General features: G+C 36.0%; 1 protein-coding gene across 1 annotated transcript in view; it reads right to left on the reverse strand.

The window, feature by feature from the left end:
• PLA2G4A (phospholipase A2, group IVA (cytosolic, calcium-dependent)) overlaps nucleotides 1-13520 on the reverse strand; it is a 174733-nt gene that overhangs the window by 52054 nt on the left and 109159 nt on the right. The window contains exons 8-10 of the mRNA XM_010853064.1: nucleotides 13060-13196; nucleotides 4176-4398; nucleotides 3154-3268 (exon numbers count right to left, since the gene is read on the reverse strand). Coding sequence (XP_010851366.1) covers nucleotides 3154-3268; nucleotides 4176-4398; nucleotides 13060-13196 — 475 coding nt within the window. The remainder of the gene's footprint in view (nucleotides 1-3153; nucleotides 3269-4175; nucleotides 4399-13059; nucleotides 13197-13520) is intronic.

Here is a 13520-nt window from a genome sequence, read left to right on the forward strand (position 1 = left end):
TGAGAACAGCCACTGACTGGAAGTATAGAATAAAAAGAGTCAACTGTGAAAATGCCCTAAGAATCATAACAGTAATAGCAAAACTATTATACTTTAATATGTTTTTTTACACATTCAGTATTATCCATATCTCATTCAATTGTCTTAGTAGCTCTGTAAGATAAACTGATTTATTAATATCCTTTTTAATAATGAAAATAAGAATCAGAGAGAATAATAGACCCACTTAAGGTGTATATTTACTAAACAATTTCCAAGCATTCCAAGACTTCAAAAGGCACCAGCTAAAGGAAAACAAACAAACAAAACAACAACAAAAACAATTTATCATGCCCTTTTCTTTTCATATATGATAGAACGCGAATCAAGAGAAGTTCTAGATACACAAGCTGGATTTAGAAACAGCAAAGGAACCGGAGGTCAAATTTCCAACATCTGTTGGATCATAGAAAAAACAAGAGAATTATAGAAAAACACAAACTTCTGCTTCGTTGACTACACTAAAGCCTTTGATTGTGTGGATCACAAAAACCATGGAAAATTCTTAAAGATACCAGACCACTTTACCTGCCTCCTGAGAAACTTGTATGCAGGTCAAGAAGCAACAGTTAGAACCAGACAGAGAACAACAGACTGGTTCCAAATTGGGAAAGGGGTACATCAAGGCTGTATATTGTCACCCTGCTTATTTAACTTCTATGCAGAGTACATCATGGAAAATGATGGGCTGGATGAAGCACAAGCTGGAATCAAGATTGCCAGGAGAAGTATCAATAAACTCAAAATGCAGATGACATCACTCTAATGGCAGAAAGCAAAGAGGAACTGAATAACCTCTTGATGAAGAGGAAAGAGAGAGTAAAAAAACTGGCTTAAACTCAATATTCAAAAAACTAAAATCATGGCATCTGGCCCCATCACTTCATGGCAAATAGATGGTGAAACAATGAAGACAATGACAGACTTTATTTTCTCGGGCTCCAAAATCACTGCAGATGGTGACTGCAGCCATGAAATTAAAAGATGCTTGCTCCTTGGAAGAAAAACTATGACAAACCTAGATAGCATATTAAAAAGCAGAGACATTACTTTGCCAACAAAGGTCCATCTTAGTCAAAGCTATGGTTTTTCCAGTAGTCACGTATGGATGTGAGAGTTGAACCATACAGAAGGCTGAGTGCTGAAGAACTGATGCTTTTGAACTGTGGTGTTGGAGAAGACTCTTGAGAGTCCCTTGGACTGCAAGGAGATCCAACCAGTCCATCCTAATGGAAATCAACCCTGAATATTATTCATTGGAAGCACTGATGCTGAAGCTGAAGCTCCAATACTTTGGCCACCTGATATGAAGAGCCAACTCACTGAAAAAGACCCTGATACTGGGAAAGATTGAAGGCAGGAGGAGAAGGGGACAAAAGAGGACGAGATGGTTGGATGGCATCACTGACTCAACGGACATGAGTTTGAGAAAGTTCCGGGAGACAGTGAAGGACAGGGAATACTGGCATGCTGCAGTCCATGGGGTTGTAAAAAGTTGGACATGACTGTCAACTGACAACAACAATGATCTCTTTCACAAAATGTGGTTCCTTATTACTGCTGAGTATGCCATGATTATCTTAGAATCCTAGGATATCCTAGAATAAAATTGAATGTCTTAATCTCCATCTGACAACTAAATTTGCTTTCATATACAAATTCCATTCATCTTTAAAATCCAGACCTCTAACTTTTTTTCATACAGTTCTCACAGAAGATTTCAAATTGTTAAGATTTACTGAAACTTCATTTGGGCTTACAATTAAGTTCTTCACGTACTTTATCTCATTTATTTAGCAAAAACTATGAGAATGTCATCTTCACTGTAACAGATGAGGAAACAGGCTAAAAAATATCATAATTTGGCCAAGGAAACAGTGCATAGTAGCATTCCGCTCTTCTTTTGCCTTAACTTCTCTAATAACTGTTGTAAATTTCTCAAACAGATTACTAGGTCTTACAGGAAAAGGAGAACATACTGTGGAGGGGAAGAGAGTTCATACTTCATGCCCTGAGCACTACATTCTACATCATCAGCAATCAGAGAAATCAATATTTTCATAAAAGGAACCAAGTATTTTAAGACTACTTACTTTGTATGTGGCAATCATTGAATCTTTCTGAAATTTTGTTTTTTCTTCTTTGAAGCAATGATAAATATATCTCCCTCCCTCCCTAGGTTATAGTTAATATTGAATAAGATAATAAATATGATAAGTGCTTTCTGAACAATATGCATGAGAAATATTTTAGTCAAGACAATTGATAAACACTTGTTGAATGAGTGATTTCCAGGTGTACTGCTTTTATAAACTATTCCAAATCTTGCTTGAGGGTAGTCAGTTGAAGAAAAAGTGAGACTTGGAAAAAATGCAAAAGAATTCTAGATATAAATCTAGAATTAAGTTCATTCCATTTACAATGATTTTTTTTAAGCTCATGATGTCCCTAATGTCACTGAGGTACTTTTCCTAAAAATATAATGAACCCTCCCAGCCACAGTCATAGATGCCACCACACTGCAACCAGGACTGACAGTGGCCTCCAGAAAGAAGCAGAGCATCATGTATTTTGAGAGCACTCACCCAGAAGCAGAGCTACAGAAGAAATAAATGTTTATATCTGAGACTTAACAGAATGAGGCACTTTATTCACCCTCTATCACAAATATAGACTGGTACTTTTAAGGTGCTAAATTATAAAAATTAGAATAAAGTTTTAAATGATAAAATATGTCATGTAACCCAAATTAATGAACAGACAAGCAGCAAGCAACAAGATATGCATTGCCTAAAACAGGCAAGCTATTTTGTTAAAAATCCTTGACAAATGGATAATTAAGATTGAATATTGACTACATTCATGATTTACTTTTTTATATCTCCTTTCCCACTGATTTGAATGAACATATATTAGTAACTAGTTTCATAGGATATCTCTACAACCAGAAAATTATCTAGTGTAAAATATTCTTAGATTTTCAAATGTTTTTATGTTACAGAAAGTATATTAAAATAAGCAACTAAAATTGTTTATGATCTTCCTCTAAAGAAAATCATTAAGAGCCACAGTTCTGAGTTTCCAGGAAATGTTTTGCAAGAGGAAATTCCATACCTGCAAACATCAGCTCTGAGACATCGGGTTTGACATGGAGACAGGTGAAAAGCGGCAGAGGACACTGCCCAGTATTGACTTTTTCCTTCAAACTACTCAGGGTAGTGTTCATTCTCTGTCCACAGAAGAAAGGAAAGGTTTTACATATATAAACGGTTACAGATAAGAAAAAAAAATCTACATCAAATAGTGCTTCCAACCAAGACCCTTAAAACTTTTATGATAAAAATTAGCCTTATTATTATCTAGAAATCTCTAATCCTGAAAAAAATAAAAGCTCACTGGAAGTAATTATCTTCATTCTAAAAAACAGCCATAACTTTGGGGACTATGTTGACATTTGAGCTGGAAAATGATTTGGCAGTGATAGAGCCCAGAAGGAAGTTAGTCCTCAGATTCTCTGGCACAGGCTCCACCCGCCTACTTTATCTTCTGATAAAATATCACCCTATGATCATGTGTCAAATGTGTTTCTTCCATGTGATTCATTCCTTTTGTTCTGGCTTTCTCCAGGCAACCTCCATTCTTCCTCTGCCACTTAAATATTACTTGTCTTCACCTCTTTATCTAAAAATATTGCTACTTGGGCAGATGAGCAGTTGAGGGTTAAAATATGTAGCTTTCTAAAGAAAAAGAATACAAAAGTATTTCCCTATACATCAAAACTGCCACATGGGGAGTTCCCTGGAAGTCCAGGGGTTAGGACTCCTCACTCAAACTGCTGAGAGTGTGGGTTCTGTCCCTGGTTGGGGAACGAAGATCCCAAAAGCCAAGCAGCACAGCCCACAACAACAACAACAACATATAACTGACACACACAGCTAGAATAAATTAGTAGGCGCAATTGCAGCATGAAATGTAGACGAGTTACATCTGGCAGGGAGTATGTACTCAGTGCATGTTTACAGGGTAATGGGAGTCAACTGACTTTTACAAAAATGCATCACATTTTGTTTTATTTAAAAACATGATATACATGGTCTTCTTGTATTAAAAGGATTGTAGACTGAGACAGAGCTTACATTGTGAATTAGTGTTTCTCCTATTAACATCCCGAAGATATCAGTAAAGGTGACAGGTTGTCCAGAACTTTTTTTCCTCCATAAAGACTCAACATATCTTTTAATTTTCTGTGGTGTGAGAAGTAAAAGAGGGTTGTGGCTGACATTTTTCATTAGCTCTTTGTTAATCTCCTCTGGCCCTTTCTCTGGAAAATCTGGGTGAGAATATAAGGTCGACATATACCTGTAAAGAAAATAAAAGATACTCAGTAAGGATAAAGGGCATCACATAGTAAGTAGTCTTCAAAGAAAGCAGGCATCTCTGCTATCAGAAAAAGAAAGAATACTGGAAGTAGTTGATTAACTGATCTTCTGATTGAAGCTGCTGCTGCTGCTAAGTCGCTTCAGTCGTGTCTGACTCTGTGCGACCCCAGAGATGGCAGCCCACCAGGCTCCCCTGTCCTTGGGATTCTCCAGGCAAGAACACTGGAGTGGGTTGCCATTTCCTTCTCCAATGCATGAAAGTGAAAAGTGAAAGTGAAGCCACTCAGTCGTGTCAGACTCTTAGTGACCCCATGGACTGCAGTCTACCAGGCTCCTCCGTCCATGGGATTTTCCAGGCAAGAGTAGTGGAGTGGGTTGCCATTGCCTTGTCCATCTGATTGAAGATATTAACTCATTTAAGAAAAGAATGCATCAATCAGAAAATAGCTGGTCTACAACAGACGTAAAGGGGAAGTCTCAGAGGAAACACTGGACTTCCCTTGCATAGTCCAGAGGAGAGAATGCCAACTGGGCCAATTCTCCACTCTCTATTCTCCAGGAATGGGCATCCTTATCTGACCATCAGACACTGATGACACAACACATTGAGAGCCTTGTGAATAAATGGGACTTTTCTGGATATAATGGGTTTTCCTGGTGGCTCAGACAGTAAAGAACCCGCCTGTAGTGCAGGAAATCTGGCTTTGATTCCTGGGTCAGGAAGATGCCCTGGAGAAGCAAATGGCAGCCCACTCATTCTTGCCTGGAGAATTCCATGGACAGAGGAGCCTGGTGGGCTATAGTCTATGGGTTCCCAAAGAGTTGGTCACGACTGAGAGATTAACACTTCACTTTTTTTTTCCAGTATATAATACTAGTCAAACAATCTGATAATTTCACTTTTCATGGTGATTATCTATAGGTAGAGAATGTGCTATCCAGACTATTGTGAATGCCTAATTCTCCTGATACATGTGGTTTTTGTTTTAATTGTCCATTGGCCAACGAGACAAAAATCCCAAGTCTTGCCAACTGTAAGTCTCAGAATTTTTGAGCATACAAATCTAATGGTGAAATCCTAGAGAGAATAGTGCTGTCAGGTAAATGCTTTCTTATGAAGATTCTGGCACCAGCCATTTGGCCACTTAAGGTGATGCTGGAAATCAACATGTAGCTTAGTATTTGATAACTGAGATGATAAATGAAGTTACAGTCTTCCTGGAAACCAGTATCTTTACTACCGTAGCTCTCATACTAAATACTAATTATTAGTTTTCTTAACTGTCTCCCTTAATTAGTTGTGATCACCATCAGGGAAAGCTTTACTTATTTATATCTGTTTTTATCTCAATAATTAGCCAATGCCTAGTATATGACAAGCATGCTTGTTTTGAACTGTTGAACTGAGAGCACAAAATAATGAAATATTCCACCACTTCATCCAACCAAAGAGAATATAGTGAATATATATAAATCTCCTGTTTCTTTATATTCAAGTCAAATTGCCACCACAATGATTTATTTTCCCTTCATACAGAGGAGAAAACTAACTCTGGTATGTTCTAGGCCTGAGCAGGCTAATTGCTCATCAGCTATTGTCTTGAAGACTTGTGATAGCTTTCAATTCTTCTATTTTAAAGATAAGCAGAGGATTGATAAATTTAATGTTCACAGTTCCCCAGTTAGTAACAGAAGAATTCAGATTTAAATTTTTCCTCTCCCCTGATAGGTTTTATTTCTTAAAAAATCTTTAAAATGATTTCAGGTCTTAGAGACCAAATGATTCCCACTACATATTGAATTGGAATTTTTTGCTGGATTCAGAGTTATTTAGAAACAAACTGAGATTAACCATAATTTAACAAATGGAGAGTGATTATAGACTGAAAATGGAACATATGCTCGCAAAAAATTAAAAATTCTTAAAACAGCTTTATTACACAAACATTTCTTAACATTAATGTTAAGGATTCTTAACATTTCTCATAACATGCAATAGTATCACTGACTCAATAGACATGAATCTGAGCAAAATCCAGGAGATAGTGAAGGGCATGGGAGCCTGGCATGCTGCAGTCCATGGGGTCACAAAGAGTCAGACACAACTTAGAGACTGAACACAACAACAAAGATTAAGTCAAACAGGCTTACTCTGAACTCAAGCCTGGTATAATTAACAAATATCTACTAAAAATATAGCTGACGTTGCTAGAAAGATGGAGAGTCCATTCATTTCTATAGCTACTCCAAGGTCTACTACATGATTCATCTATATAAACAAAGATCCAATTCTGGACCTCATCATACTTTTCAATAAATTCACATATTGGTGTAATGATATTGGTTTATATTTAAAGATACAATAAAAATAGAAAAACAAAAATTATCTTTGAGTCTCTAAGTGATCAGTTCTGGAACTATTCAGAATGTGTTTCATCCTTTATGACAACATTAAGAAATTTTTATTGGTCTCACTTATTATTAAGAATAAGTTCTACATCCATGGACCACTGGCTTGCCCTTAACTTATAAAAAATGTATATTATGTAACTATGCATTGTTTGGATTTAGCCTTGAATTCTAGAAAACTTAAACCTAAGCCTATATCTCATGCCTCCCAAAGCTACAGGTTATAGCATGAATTTTTAATTTAATTTATAGTTCTATACATATATACATACAACACACACATACTGATACTTTTTTCCCACTTCTATCTTTATGGTATGAAATCCAGTTTTACTTTACTTGTAAACTACATTAAATCATTTCCTTAATGAAGCAGGATTACAAACAAGGAAAAGGAAAAGAATCTACATAATGTCAGTAGAAATCAACTCAGTCACAGAATAATTTTTTTAAAGGTAGGTGAAAAGGAAACAATATGATAATTCTGCTATTGGAAGTTGTTTTTAACAGTTCAGCAGAAAGATGTAATTACTCAAATCTCATTTACATTACTTAAGACTTCTCTATATTTAGTTGATCTTTTAGTGAATTAATGCATGATTTTAACAAGCGCCTCATAAATTTCCTCCAGAAAAACCTGGAGCCTCCTCTTTTTTTGTTCCTTCCTCCCAATGTTAGCCACTGGATCTAGATTGAAAATCCTTCCTCTTAGGTTAAGGGATTGCTCAAAATCTAGGACTTCGTGCCACAATTTCAGACATAGGTCTTTATAAGAGGTCAAACGTATATGGACATCAGCTCAATTCTCTGTTTTTGCTCCGTGTAGAATGGCTGCAGTCCATTTTCTGCTATCTAAAGGTTGAAGTTATCTCATTCACATAGGGAGTCTCTTTCCCCTTTCTTTATTCCTCTCTCATGAGAAGGTTGGCTCAAGTATACCAGTCCCATAGAGAGACAGAAAGACCTAGAACACCTCAACCATTTGCACTGGAGCTGATGTTCTCTGCTTGTTCAGTATTTATAAGCCAATTTCCCTTAGAATTAACAACTGTGAATTGGATAGTGAATTGGAACTGTGAATCATTGTGGTGACATCTATGACTTGAATTTTTGCTTTGGTGATGGCTAAAAATGGAATAAAGGTCAATGGTCAATTTTCCTAAAATAACTTTTTTTTTTACCTTTTGTATTCATCTTTATGTTTTTCAACATATTTGTATGATGGGACACCTCATTCTCTCCATATGAATGCCTTTTAGACTAAATACAAATTAAAAAAACAAACTTAAAATTATTCCAGAGAGCAAGGAATTCTCAGCTCAATTCCTGATGCCAAATCAGAGTCAATGTTTTAAAATATTAGTGCCTGGTACCTCAGGATCTTTCTAATCATAATCTTCAAGGATAAAGATTTAGAATTTCTATGCTTAAAAAAGTTCCAGAAGTAATTCTCATATGTAACTAATGCTGCTCATGTTTTGACAAGGCCCTCGACACTGTGAAGCAAATATCCTGAAACCCTAAAGAAAGTCTTAGATTAATTTTCCCCCAAAATGCAATTACTTATGCAAATCTTCATTTAGTCATTAAATATGGGACGAGTGGGAGAGGTTCATTGGCATACAAAATAAGCATATTCCCCACCTCAAACAACATATTTTTTTCTAACATAATTTTCATCTTTTAGTCTACCATTTCTTATGGGTCAACTTCTATTAAAATTGGCTCATTTTTCAATGTCCCACAAATTCTTCAGACTGTTAAACTGAAAGTTTTCATTCTTGAATTTCATTTTATAGCTTCAAATCAGGTCTTAATGGTCTATAGATACAGAACTGTTCTCATTTTTCCTTTCAATGATAATGACATACAAATACAGCAGTCAATATCCAATAGTCTAGCAATCCCACTACTGGGCATATACCCAGAGAAAATCATAACTCCAAAAGACATGGTTCACTGAAGCATTATTCACAACAGCCAGGAGTGAGTGAGTGAAGTCGCTCAGTCGTGTCCGACTCTTTGCAACCCTGTGGACTGTAGCCCACCAGGCTCCTCCACCCATGGGATTCTCCAGGCAAGAATACTGGAGTGGGTTGCCATTTCCTTCTCCAGGGGATCTTCCCGACCCAGGGATCGAACCCTGGGTCGATCCCATTGCAAGGTCTCCTGCATTGCAGGCAGACGCTTAAACCTCTGAGCCACCAAGGAAGTCAACCTAAATGAGCCAGGACACGGAAGCAACCTAAATATTCATCAACAGAGGAATGAGTAAAGAAGATGAAGCATACATATACAATGGAATATTATTCAAACTATAAAAAGGAATGAAATTGGGTCGTTTGTAGAGACATGGATGGACCACCTGGAGACTGTCACACAGAGTGAAGTAAGTCAAAAAGAGAAAAACAAGTATCATATATTAATGCATATATGTGGAATCTAAAGAAATGGTATTGAAGATCTTATTTGTAGACCAGAAATAAAGATACAGACGTAGAGAGCAAACATACAGACACCAAGGGAGGGAAGGAAAGGTTGGGATAAATCGGAAGATTGGGATTGACATACACACATTATTGATAGCATGCATAAAATAGATAACCAATGAGAACCTACTGTGTAGCACAGAGAACTCTACTCAATACTCAGGGCTGACCTAAATAGGAAAGAAATCCAAAAATAAAAAGAGGGGATATATGTATACGAATTGGTGATTCACTTTTCTGTACAGCAAAACTAACACAACATTGTAAAGCAACTCTGCTCCAATAAAAATTAATTTATTAATAAAAAAAGGAGGAAAAATTCAACAGCCCTTTGATACTCCAGATGAACAGCTGTGCTGAGGGAGAGCGCTGTGTTCACTGAGTAACAGCACACTGGCTCACTGTTACCAGTTCACTCAGGCCAGTTCTCCTGGTTGGCTAATGCTTCTATTTAATGAATAACAACCATCATCCAAAAATCATTTCAGAAATAATTACTATAGAGGTAGCAGCAATTACAAGAGAAGCTTTTGTCTTACATAAAGTTCTCTTCAGAAAACATTACATATGTCTTACATAAAGTTCTCTTCATAAAGCTCTCTCACAGAAAACATTATGGGAGGTCCCAGCCTTCTCCAGATATTCCTGTATTACCTAACTTGTGCCAGGGAATGGTCATGTATCAGCAGAATATAAAAACTTACACAAGAGTATAATTTGTTTTTCCAAGTTTTTCCGAATCCTTTCGTTTGAACTGTCTACCTTCTTACCTATACTTTTCAAAAGAAAACTGTTAATATGAATCATCCTGACCACTTTTTCTTTTGTCTCAAGAAGTATGTCTTCTCCATGGTTGACAGCTGTTTATCTTGTCCCTATCCTGTCTCTGCCCAGATCTTTCTATCCATGATCCATCTGTTTCTTTATCTTTCATCTATCCCTCTACACTATTTCCTTTATCTCAGACTTCTACATAAACACTCTAGTCTCTTATTTTCTGAAAACAAAACAAAAACATTTCCTGGGTCCTATATTCCCCTTCTTGAAATAGTAAAAGGTTCCTATTAAGGTTCACATTCCCACCTTTTTTCCTTTCATATTCTATTCATTTCTTATTGGTAATTTCATGATCAAAGGTGCCCTTCATTTACCTTATCTACTTTAATTTTTGCTAAAACCATGAAAACTCTAAGCCCAGTTCTAAGCGAAGCTTCTCACAGATTTTTGCTCTATTAAAACATACACTACTTGTGAAGCACGCCCCATCCTTGACTACTTTGCACTGTCTGTTATTGCTTGTTTTCTTCTTCTTCTTCTTTTTTTGGCCCACTAACTTTTTGGATGTTTTGGAGATCTACAAATGGAATGACTGATGATAATAACTGAAGTGGCAGAAGGTTGTGAAATTACTAAGGGAAGATGCGTAAATATAATAGAACAAAAGGGAAGTCCTGGAGAAAAGCTAATTTAAAGGGGAAAAGTAGTAGAAGCAGAAAAAACAACAGTGAAGAGAGAGCAATCAGAGAGGATGGCGGGGAGCAAGCTAGGTGGGATCTGAAGGAGGGACAATTCAGTGTGTGAAATGTCTCAACTCCCAACCTCATCTTCCCAGACTCCCTGCAAAAGTCAAGGAAAATAACTTCAAAAGACCATTATATTTGGAAATTATGTGGTCTCCAGGTAACAAAGGATTGTAAGAATTTTAGGAGTGCACGCATGTGCATGCTCAGTTACTTTATTCATGTCTGACTCTTTGTGACCCTGTGGACTGCAACCCACCAGGCTCCTCTGGCCATGGGATTCTCCAGGCAAGAATACTGGAGTGGGTTGCCATGCCCTTCTCTGGGGAATCTTCCCAACCTAGGAACCCACATCTCCTGTGTCTCCTCCACTGCAGATAGATTCTTTACCTATTGAGCCATCTGGGAAGGCCTTAGGAGTACATGGCCTTTAAGGAAATAGAATAAATAAAAGAAAGCTAATCTGAGGAAATCAGACACTAATGGATAGAGCAGAAATGCTGTACATATAAAACAGTGACCTACAATATTTAAATGATTGGGTGGTAATATTTAAAATTCCCTTGATTATTCTTTATTCAGAACCCTGAAAGTATTTTAGATGTGTCCCTAAATGTATAACCAAAGCAATGACTGAAGCTCTAATTAAGCCCAAATATACACCATTACACCCTGCAAATACCACTGAAGGTCTGGTCTTTCTCTATTAGATGACTTTAAGAAGACATGTTTCTTGCAATGTATTAGTCAGTGCTGGACCAAAGGGATATAAAAAAAATAATGATTAGATAAATAAAATTATCTGAAGAGTAATAATAAAATGCTTGAGTAGGTGAAGTTAATCTAAGGGTCCAAGTTTTTCCATCATATTCATATTACTCATTAAACAGGCAGGTGCCTGCTCTTTCCTTCAAGGGAAGGAATAATGATGGGCTACACCCTTCTTTCAAAAGAGATAAATCATGTTGAGGGGACAGACAAAATAGATGGCAATCATGGTTTTAGGTTCCTGTTTTTCAGCTAAAGAATCTGGTTCAAAATATTTAAGAAACTATAGATTCTTTAAATGTGACTCTCTAGGTAGAATAGACAGATGTACAAGAGAAGGTTACGGTTGAGTTGAAAGAATCCAGAATAGGGGGTGGAAACCCTGAGCTTCTATGTTGGCTCTGCTATGATTTGGACAAATCACTTGACTTCTGAGTCATATTTTCTTTGCTTGAAAAGCGAAGAAGCTCATAGCCAACTCACGGGATGAGAAGATACAGAAATCTTAAAATACAGACATATATAATATATATTGTAATTATATAATATATACCTATATATATTATATAATATATAATAATATATAATATAATTATATAATATATACTTATATAATACTTATGTTATATAATTACATACAATATAATATTATAAAAGATAAGTTTTACCACAGGCTGAATGACTAAAAGGCCTTGTAAACCATTCTGTAATAGGTGATACTTTTATTTGAGACAGCTAAGCAAGACACTTGATTTTCAATGTGATTGTGTGAGGTAAGCACACCAAAAGGTACATAGTATCATCTTTGAAAATGTTTTACAAATATATTTTTGAAAAGGCAGACCTACAGTACACAAATATTTACAAATATTATACATACTGATGCCTTAACTCCATCCAAATTTAGTTGAACTTAGATATATTTAAAGGATTAATTTCATAATTAGTCAGATATAAATCACTGAAATTTATTGCATTTATTCATTCAAAAGTTGTTTTCCTTCTTCTGTATACTAATGTATCTTGCATTTCACTCTATTTGCCCTAAAGAAGAAAATGAATACCTAGTGAATCATGTAGACTTAGACATGATCACTGCGAGATTACAAATCAGTAAATTATAGGAAGATTAAATTAATTATGGGTGGAGTACATTATTCCACTTATGAGGTTTTCTATAGAATTATTTCAATTGATCTATTTTTTGTTTTAGGTTTAACTATTATTACATTTTAAGTCACAAATGGCTTTAAAGGGAGCCAACTTATGATGAGAGTCATCAATAGGTATGAATTTGTCTTAAAAATATTTTTAAGAAACAAATTTCTGCATCAAGCTGGAATATTTCAGTAATTTGAAGTTAATGTCAACTTTTAAAACACTCTTTTCTGGTTTCAGGTAGATAAATGCCAAGCATTTAGGATGATAAAACCAAGATGTAAAATGTATACTAACCATGTGGATCCAGAAAGACCAGCAATGTAGGTAGCACAGTCCAAAATCCCTGACTCATACAGTGCCTTCATCACACCAGAGAATCCTACCATGGCTCGAAATCCCCCACCTGAGCCCAGTATGGCCACCACAGGCACCTGGAATGATGAAACACAGGGTTATTTATCAAATAAAATCGTAAACTATGTCATGCTCATTTTCATTTGACATGTCCCACATTTGGTAATAAGGATTTTAAGTTCACTCATATTTTGATATTATCTAACTGTTAAATATAAAATAATGTTTAAGAAAATCAAGAATTAATGTCTATTAGAAAGCAGACATTATTAAAATGGCCACCTAATCCTATTTGAAAACAATAATAACAACAACAGCAGTCCTTTATATTTGCTTGACTCTTTGCAGTTTGGGGCTTGCTTTGGGGTGTACTTTTTGTTTTAATTGATCCTTTCAAAATT

Source organism: Bison bison, unplaced genomic scaffold, assembly GCF_000754665.1.
Source record: "Bison bison bison isolate TAMUID 2011002044 unplaced genomic scaffold, Bison_UMD1.0 scf7180017864322, whole genome shotgun sequence".
Taxonomy (NCBI): Eukaryota; Metazoa; Chordata; class Mammalia; order Artiodactyla; family Bovidae; genus Bison; species Bison bison.